General features: G+C 31.0%; 2 protein-coding genes across 5 annotated transcripts in view; one reads left to right on the top strand and one right to left on the bottom strand.

Moving 5' to 3' along the window:
- Nucleotides 1-867: 867 nt before the first annotated feature.
- LOC144844771 (uncharacterized) lies at nucleotides 868-4,820 on the top strand. Of its 2 annotated transcripts, none has more exons than XM_078701831.1 (5): nucleotides 868-2,081; nucleotides 2,226-2,397; nucleotides 2,647-2,701; nucleotides 3,166-3,436; nucleotides 4,452-4,820. In XM_078701831.1, the coding sequence occupies exons 1-5, from the start codon at nucleotides 956-958 to the stop codon at nucleotides 4,604-4,606; spliced, it is 1,779 nt and encodes a 592-aa protein (XP_078557957.1). In that variant the 5' UTR covers nucleotides 868-955; the 3' UTR covers nucleotides 4,607-4,820. The 2 variants fall into 2 exon arrangements, with proteins under 2 accessions (XP_078557957.1, XP_078557955.1); XM_078701829.1 differs by having other exon boundaries at nucleotides 3,166-4,091; nucleotides 4,452-4,580.
- A 3,050-nt stretch (nucleotides 4,821-7,870) lies between these two features.
- Nucleotides 7,871-10,195, bottom strand: part of LOC144845373 (uncharacterized) — an 85,298-nt gene continuing 82,973 nt past the window's right edge. For all 3 annotated transcript variants that reach the window (XM_078702657.1, XM_078702658.1, XM_078702659.1), the window contains 3 exons: nucleotides 9,948-10,034; nucleotides 9,199-9,255; nucleotides 7,871-8,817 (listed from right to left, as the gene is read on the bottom strand). In XM_078702657.1, coding sequence (XP_078558783.1) covers nucleotides 9,208-9,255; nucleotides 9,948-10,034 — 135 coding nt within the window. In that variant the 3' untranslated portion in view covers nucleotides 7,871-8,817; nucleotides 9,199-9,207. The remainder of the gene's footprint in view (nucleotides 8,818-9,198; nucleotides 9,256-9,947; nucleotides 10,035-10,195) is intronic.

Raw genomic sequence — 10,195 nt, 5'->3', positions numbered from 1 at the left:
AACAAACAAACAAACGTACAAACTCTCTCACATAATATAGATTAAGAAAGGTAGGCCTATATTTTAACGATCACAATTAGAATCACTGGTTACGATTCTTTTTTATATAATATATATTGTATTTGTATGTCTATATTCAACCAATCACAATTAAATTGTTATCATTTTGTTATAATGACAATATCATCGTATTATAGATCGGTCTTAATATCAAAATGTAATACAATAGTATGAAAAAATAAAAATGATGGGGCAAAGGCAGCACAAAGCTTATTATAATGTAATCAAACTATAGGCCATTTTGAAAGTTATTAACAAGCATAATTATTTCGCAACAAGACAAAATAAACAATTGAATAAACCCATCATTGACTGACTTAATTCTAGACAATTACCGGTTTCGGTTGAACTTTAATTACGATTAATTTTTTTTTCTCGATCAAATGAATATGAATCCATTTGAATAATGAGTATATGACATAAAATGGATAGGCGCGCCTACCGCCTAGAGGCCCATTCAACAACACTTTCAGGACACAGTCATAACACCTTTTCCTGTCAATCGTTAAAATACAATGATTTGGACGACGACGACGTAACTGCAGTTTTACCCCTTTTCCTGTTAATCGTTATCGATTTTAAACTCAACGCAACTTAGCGCAACTCAACGCAACTTAACGTCGACAGGAAAACAGGCTTAAACATCGGATCTTGGCAGGCATCATACTTAATACGCATGTGCAATTCGGTTTTTTTACTTTCAACCAATCAGATTAACAGATAATTCAAATCGAACTACGGTTCACATCACACACCGCGCTGTTGGTCAATTCTGCGTGACGACACGCACTGTACGCAGACAGCGGGCATACACATCAACTTTCGATCTGTTTAGAAAACCGCGAGAAAATGTCGACGAAATAAACCTATAAATTAAGCCTAATTGATTGAAACAATGGAGACTAGTAGTACCACGGCATGTTCTTCAATAAATGAAGAACAGAGCGTTGCAGTAGATTCAAAAGTGTATGGTGAAAATTCGGGTGAGCCTGAACCTGATTTAGCCCTACCGCCGACGGAAGAGAAGCCTTCCACGAAGGAAGCGGGCCAATATTCGCCCACTCTCACAGAGAATTCTATCAACAATGAGAGTTCATCTTTACTCATTGAAGACAAGTGTTGGGACACAGAGTCAGGTGTAAATCCGATATGCGATAACCAAGGTAAAGTAGTAGGCCTAAATGAAAAAATAAATGATGCCAAAGAAAATGACCTTGTTCAACAAGAAGGATACATTGCAATGTCGGAAAATGGCGAACATTGTGTGTTTATTCCAGCTGAACAAGTGGAGGAGGATATCCTTATGCGAGCAACATCAGAGACAAGAGTAATTTTGACACCAAAGCAGGAAAATGAAATTGAAGATAGTGGGCATTTGATTGATGATGCAAGAAGATCTCAACCTCATCAAATAGAGAATCATTTTCAACAAATTAAACAAGAAGCACCAGCAGTTCAAACAGCAATGCCAACAATAACATTAATAAAACATGACAGTCTTGGTCACCCAACAAGATTTCATCAAGAACAAAATACAATGATGATGAACTTTCATCAAGGACAGACTGGTCCTGATCAAACATCTCAATTACCAGTGCATAACCAATACAATCCTACCATGCCTCTTCATCACTTTTCTTCTCCAAGAAGAGGTAACCGACAACAGATGAGTGTAACACAGTCAGTCCCATACTCTAGCCATGCTCTGTCTAACCGAGCAACATACCCTAATATTAATAATGTAATACATATGCCACAAAACCAAGTTCATTTTAACAGCGGGTCGACAATGCAAAATTATGGTCAATTGCCACCAATCTCTACATTGCGACCAGGCGCAGTTGAAAATCAGACATTAAGTCATCCTCCTATGAATAGTACTGTTCATCCGCAGACAAGTATCATTGCTGGTGGTAGTGGGGATACAGTAATTTATTCATCACCAGTCAAGAGTGAACATAATTACAATCAGTACATGATGAAGGCACCATTAATGACAACCATTTCACCATTGAAAACAGGTTGGTCTTGCATTCATATTTTTCTTGAATTCTTAATTCTTGATAATTTACCTATTCATGAATACTTTTTCTAACTTTTATAATAAAAATATTTATCCCAAAATTGTGCTTTAATTTAATATTTCGTTTCTTTTTTTCAATTAGACTTGGTAATTCAAAATAATGATCCCATATCAAGTGGAGAAGAACAAAGCGTGTCACCTTTGTACAGAATGGATGGTCGGCCATCACAGGGTCTTGTACAGCAAGTTTTACATGTTTTTAAAATATGCAAAAAGACAGAAATGCAACCATGTGAAGTCTACCAAGAATTAACGTAAATGTTTTTTACAATAATTTTTTTACTGCAATGTTCATGTCTGAGAAAGATATCATTAAAATAGCTTCTTTTTGATTCTAATGTTTTAATGAAATACCTTGAGGTAAAAATTTTAAAATTATGTTTTACACCAATAATTCCATATCACTTATCAGTAATCATTGATTAATTTCTTTTAAAATACATGTATAATTTGTCTTTAATACAATAGTTACTATGTTACTAGATTTCTTTTTTATCAAACAGAAAACTCTATCCATTATATACAACATATCATGGTCAGAAGAAGAAAAGTTGGATGGTGAGAAACATGCTTTTCTTATATTTGAAAGATTGTAGAATAAGCAACAGAGATTAAACAATAATTTATAACAACTTTGTTTGTTTGCAAAGTGTAATGAATTTCACATAAGGATGCTTGTATGTTTGTAAGGAGGCCAACATAAGTTTGCTGGCAAACTTTAGGTGATGAGCCACCAAGCTTTTGAACAGGAACAATTCCAGATTCACTATTAATTATTTGTGGAATGTTTAATATTAAATAGTAACAAAAATAACTACCTAATTACTTAATTAATTCTCATGTAATTTATTTTATTTATAGGATTTGTACTGTAACTTTAACTGTTGTATTTTGTGTATTGTATCTGTTCTGAGGGTCCCAAATGATCAGCAATTGCTTGAAGGATCACCCTCATTAAATATGGTTCAAATAAAATAAATTACACAATAAAAGCTTATGTACAATATTTTGATCTACTACAGAGCTCTGTTAGACATGCATTAACTCATCCAGCTTTCAAATCCAGAAGAGCTGATGAAAATAAAAACGAAAGCCATCGAAAGGGGTGTTTCTGGTCTATCAATGACAATTACAATCCACAAGCTCCACTTCCAAGACGCCGACGCAAGGTACAGCGTAAAGTAAATTATTCCAACAATCAGCAGGTTCAATACATGATGATGCCAATGGCGATGTCAAATGAACAAATGATGGGGCCGCAGAACGCAACTGCTTTTAGTTCAATGATGCCAGGTAATGTGATGCCAGCTTATATTATGCCCCAAAACAATAATGGTCTTGCACATTCATTTGGGGATGGTGGCAACCAGCAGCATCCAGCATTAAATATTATGCAGCCCCAGCCTATGATGGTCCCTCCGTTTGGCAATGTCGCCAACAATGGCAACATGGCGCATTTTGGGCAGTTTGGTGGCAACTACCAAAACCAGGGTATGAACATTTCATTCATGGAGCAAATGAAAGCTGCTGAAAATCCAATGAAGAAACACAACCACATTGTGTCGCCAGCACAGATTGCTCCACAGCCACTAGGACTTTGTCCGTACATTCACCATGACAACGATGGCATGCAGAAGGTGCAGCAAAAACCTGAATCGGAAACAATGCCTACTGCTGTCAGCTCCTCAACTTGTGCTTATGTTGTGCAAGATTCTGATAAAAGAAAAGATGAACCAGCATCAGCATCATCCACCAATCAGTCTTTGATAGAAAGACAACCAAATGAATGTATTCCACCCAACAACCAAGAGTCTTGCTCTCTTCAGCCACAAGTTACACCAAAGATTATTGATTGTCAACATACTTCATCAGATAATGCCACACAGCCAACTGAAATTGTCAACAAGACACAATCAGCAACAGAACAGTTATGACCTGGATTATTACAGTAAGGATTGACGTCATTATATGTGCCCTCAATTATGCCTCAATTACAGAGACACCTCTTCAGCCAACTGTAGGAACATTGCATCCTCTAATTCACTATATTTTTTTTAATTGAAGCAAAAATTACATCAGCAATGTTGTTGGTACAGTACTTTGAATTGATGTTTCTCTATCCCTGTTCTCCATCCATGTGGCAACTTTTCTAATGATTTCGTCTTATATCCCATATTTTGGACTATAAACATTACTCTATAATGTAATGAAGATCTGAGAATAGAGAATTAGGTTACAATTCTTGATAGTGTTTTTTACTTATTTTACTAGATTATGGAATCATTTTTTATTTACATTTATTTTCTAGATAAATCAAGAGACCCATTAGCCCATCAAGAACTATGTGATATGGTATTAAACACTGTAGTTGCTGATGAAGAAAGGTCAGTATTAGAAACCAATCAACATGTTGGTAGTCGGCCTACTGATGCACATTTCAACTGTACAATAGCAATCCTGTAAATATTTATCCAAAAAAAGTTAAGACTTTAAATGTTGAAAAATAATTTGAAAGTATTTTAATGTAAACAGAGAATACTGTACAAAAAAGTAGCCATGTGCTTTGTTAAGAAAAAATTTTTTGTTGAGAAGATGAATTATCTTGTTAAAATTGATTTAAAAATTCAGGATGGTTTAAATTAATATTAAAAGAGAAATTATATTTTTTCCCTATTCCTTTTTTTAGTAAATAAATTTTATTGGAAAAAATGTATTCTTGCTTATGTACAATTAAATAACATAAGATGTAATTTTAACTTGTCATGTACTTTCAGAGTATGTAGTTTACAGTATACAGTACAGTGGGTCTATGTAAAAATTGTATAGGAACGTATTCAAATGGGTTCTTTTTTTATATGATGCCAAATGAAATGTTTAAATGATTAACTAGAATAGAAATATGTAAATAATTTAAAACCATTTTTGTATGGTTGTTTTTAGTATTCAATTAATTTTTAAACAAATAATTTCTGCAAACAGGTGATTACTAGAATAGATTAAATCTTTCTACTTTAATTAATAAAAAATCAAATAAAAATGATATTACAGTATTTTTATTTTGTTTTTTAGTGAATGTTTAAAATGTGTAAAAACATTTGATCATTGTGTTGGTTTTAATGGAATGATTGTAAATATAATGATTGTAATTTCTCTTCTAAAATTAAAACAATTAACTAGACAGTTTTTGTTAACATTCTTGTTTTATTAATATTGGAAAGTTCTGATGAACATTCACTATACATGGGTTCACACACTGCTTGTATTATAACAAAAAACATAACAAGCAATATTTAATAACATCTATCAAAGATGTTTCCAAAATCAGATTCAATATAAATTGATACTTTAACTGAACAATATCATTTTAATTTTGTTTAAGTATGTTATACTAATAACACCAAACATCTTTATAAATCGGATTCAATCAAATGGATACAATAACAATTGGATGTATTATTATTAAGTATGGTTATGCAATAAGATCAAAGATGTTTATATAAGTATGCTTGATCTGAACAATGTCATTTGGATGTTATTTTTGTATATCACTGATCAGTCTAAATAGATTCAATATAAAAGGATATCAATTAATAACATTCAAAGTGTTTTTATGTTCAAGACAGATTTTATGTAAACAAGGTTTTTAATGTATTAAGTGTATTACAAGTTTTAGATCATTAAAAATTATCTTGGAAGTTCAAATTTGTTTAATGTTTTTATTTATTAACAGCACCAACACATATAATCAACAGTGTCCTTTTCCTAGTAAGCTAAAACAACTTCCTTTGTAAATATTCTACTTCAAATAACAATAGACCACTATTTTAAAATTTAGATTAGATTATTGGTTCATAAATAATAATTATACATTAATTATGTAAAAATAACATTATGTTCATTAAATAATTATAAAAATAACTAGTGACATTAATTGATTTAGAACCATAGTATTTCACTCCCCAATAATTACACCCTTTTTAGATCAGTTGTTCCCTAACTGTTTTAATCAGGGGATTTGGTAAAGAAACATGATTGGTACTAAAGTACAGGCATTATGAGATGGTTGTAATGGGCAAATACAGCACTGTTCAACCATTACAACTATAAACGTGTAATAACATTGATGACATTCATAAAACCAACCGCATTTAAACTTATGCACAGAAAAGAGGCATTTATTTTGAATACATTTACATGTTTGCAGATCTATAATTTTACTATTGAGGGCTAATTAGCTATTAGACACTTTATAGTAATACTGTAGCACTAACTTTATACACTTAAAATTGAATTGAGAAAATATCATGATAAATGTGTTAGTAATGATGTAATTATAACTAAATCTGTTAGTAATGATTTTTAATTACCATATATGATTGCATTACTACAATTTTAACATAACAACAAACCATAACATTTATACCACAATGAACATGTATGCACATAAATATGGTATTGTGCAGTCACAACTTTCAGCCATTATTTTTAATAAACATCATTCTATAGCTATAAACATTCATATTTTGTCAACTATACTATGATGTGTACATGATCCATTTTAAACTACAACAGTGTTTTATAAACAGCAATGAACCAATAGATTGAAATTACATTTTAATAATAAAACAGCAAATTCTGCCAGAAGCAATAGGAGGCGTATTCGACTGGTCACTCGCAAACACCTCGCATTGAGCTACTCCTACTGCTCGTATATGAACAGCAAGGTGTTTGTGGAGCTAGATTTTCTCAAAACATCCCAGTCAAATATGGTTTATCTGCTCAAAACGGCCCAGTTGATTACACACAATGTGCACATATTTGGAATAAACAAAACGATAGGCCCATCCAAAACTAATTACAATATATCCTACATTTGGAAGTCAAAAACATAATATTAAGATTTTGATTATCTACAGTATTTTGTGTTCAGGAATTTTCTGTACAAACATTAAAATATTGATTAACATAGCAATTTAGTAGGTGAATTAAACTTCAAAAAATGTATATTAGGTACTTATGTTTCGTTAATTTGTAAATAAACTTAAATTTACACATTTTATATTTATAATAAATACTACTTAAGTTTAATTTTACTTTTAATGTTAAAATTTGGTATTTTTAACACCAATAATATATATACATGTTCTTGAGCGTCACTGTAGATTGCCAACAATCCAACATACTGACACAATTTTGAAAAAAATATAAAAAATAAAGAAATAATTAAAAATGGAAATACTTAAATTTACCTAAAACTTAATAAAATACTGTACAGCTTTATTTACAATTTTTATCATATATTTTGGCTTTGCAAAAAAAATAACAATTTATAAACAATTATAATACTGAAAACACAAATTGAATTCCATATCCAACAACATTAATAACATTACTATAAACATTAGATCTCCACAGATCTGTATACATGATTTGTTTAGGTGCAAGATGCGGCGAGTTGTTTATAATATATATTCATAAAATGTGATTAAATTCCTAAGTTAACACTACCCATAACAATTACTTGACATCGCTTTGGAACTAAATTTCTTTTTATATGGTTAAAAATTCTATGATAAATATTTCTAAAATGTATATAATTTTTTTAATGAAGGCAGTCATTTAATATAAATGTTATCATTATAATTAGTTGAGACTCAATAAAGAAACCATCAAACCAAGTATAGTGTCACAATAAACAACTTTTGTTATCAATCAATGAACTAAAATGATAACCCCAAAAAAGTATACAAATCTAGTTCAAATAAATGAGATCAAATTCAATGCCTTATTATTTTGTATGTATAATATACATTATAAAATTGAAATAAACAATCATAAATTTCACAATGGGGGCTTTCCCCTGAATAAAATATGGTATACTTTAAAATAAGACATTTTAGCACTTTTTATGAACCAATTTAACAATTATTCAATAAATACTATTTGAAAAACAATTTGAATGCTTTACAATGCTTTTGATCATCTCAAAATACATTTTAGTGCCTTTTTGCTGTATTTGTTTAATTCCTAAATATGTTTGCATAGATTTAATGTTGTTTAAAGCAAATCAACACATGATCAGGGCTTCAAGAAATACTTTATATTATATACAGAATATATATATCACAAATATTTAGCATCACTTTTATGTACCACTCTTTTACGTTCTCTATATAACTGATAATAATATACCATCTATAATGCATTAATAATAGTCTTCTTATAGTCTTAATACACCTGTGTCATATGATAACTCCTGCATATGCAAATTATCTGCTTACATCCTTGGCTGTTGTAGGTTTTGTCTCTGCTTATGTTGAAAAAACCTTACCAGAGGATACTCTGATGGCATGCTATTATAAGCAGTATACCACAATCTTAATCTTAGTCTCAGATTAATAAGTTAATACTGCACTTCATCGTGACCAAACACCATCTTCTTATTTGTTTGCCAATTTCTGTTTTTTTTTTTAATTGCCAGGTTTTTTCCTATTTTAGCGTCATGATAGTTAGCACATATCCATTCAACAGAGCAATTAGTATTCTGGCAAATCCTTTATAATTTCAAACTTTACAAACTTAAAGCTGAATGTATATACAAGAATGCTGGTTATGCTTGCAATAAAAATAAACTCTGTCATCACTCTTCTTTATGTACAATATTGTCTGACAATCTGAAATAAGAATAATAGATATTAATAGCTATTTTAATTATGCTACATATTGCCAAATAATTACCACAAAAGTAGATGGAATATAAGGTTTATATACAAAACATTTTCTGATAATTTGAAATAAGAACAATAGATAATAGCTGTTTTAATTGATTGATTAATGATTTCCACAGTACATACAAAACCTGCATTTAATACAAACACCTTTAAATATGGTACTAACTCCAGTTAAGGAACCATATACCATGTATATATATGATCCTAACAAACATTTAGATAAATCAATGTTAACAATCAACTAACAATAACATCTGCCAAACATCTTTCTTTGGAGAGACCTGTAGACCTAATAAACAGATAAATTTACTACAAAATACTTACCAGTAATCACTATCTTCTTCCTGGGAAACATCCTTTGATCGGTAAGCCATCCAGACCCTTTGAAAAAATAATAGTAGTAATCATTTTATTTTTGTTTATTTTATAAAAGCTCTGTCTACACTATCAAACATTGTGTGACAACAAATGTGATGTGCCCATATATGGACATGTTATATCACTACCATATGTGGGCACTTTTTTTGTCAAACTTGGTTTATAGTGTAGACAGAGCTTAAAGGACAACTTGACCGAGGACCATATTTTAACAACGTATTAGGGATGTACATATGATTTCAGAACAATCACGAGATTAAGGATATTGCCACACGCGCTCGCCCTACAGCCATCGCTGTACAGCCGTCAATTATCCTGACGTCAATGGTGCATCGCAAAATCTACTTAATGAGTTTTCACTGTTGTTAGCATACAAGAGATAGGTACCGTCACTTCAATTGCTAATTTAACCTGTAAAGGCTTAAATTTGCTAAAATGTTTAGTCTGGTATTTTGAAGAAACACTTCAATATCCAGATAGGCAAAAGAAACAAGAAAATAATGCTCTGTGTACACTATCAAACTAGTTTGACAAAAAAAGTTTGATGTGCCAAAATATGGTAGTGATATGCTCAAATATGGTAGTGATATGACATCATCATGTTCATATATGGGTGCATCACATTATTTTGTCACATAAAGTTTGATAGTGTAGACAGAGCTTAACAAATAACCAATTGTAATAGATAAACTTACAACAGGACAGGGAGCATCTAAGCCAGGAACACCGGCATTTCCTCTCTCACCTTTCATACCCCTCTTACCACGTCTACCTTTGTCTCCCTACAAAAAATAACAAAAATGTATTTTAAAGCTCAGGTACAGGCATGAATTTTGAATATAATATCTGGTTAATTGTACATAAATCAAATATTTGTAACAGAAATCAAGATGAAAAAACAGGAATTTCCCTTAATATGGTCAAATACAAAATTTGGCAAAAT

This window comes from Antedon bifida, chromosome 6 (genome assembly GCF_963402885.1).
Source record: "Antedon bifida chromosome 6, ecAntBifi1.1, whole genome shotgun sequence".
NCBI lineage: Eukaryota > Metazoa > Echinodermata > Crinoidea > Comatulida > Antedonidae > Antedon > Antedon bifida.
The sequence above is the reverse complement of the archived record's forward strand: the minus strand, read 5'-3'. Positions and strand labels throughout refer to the sequence as shown.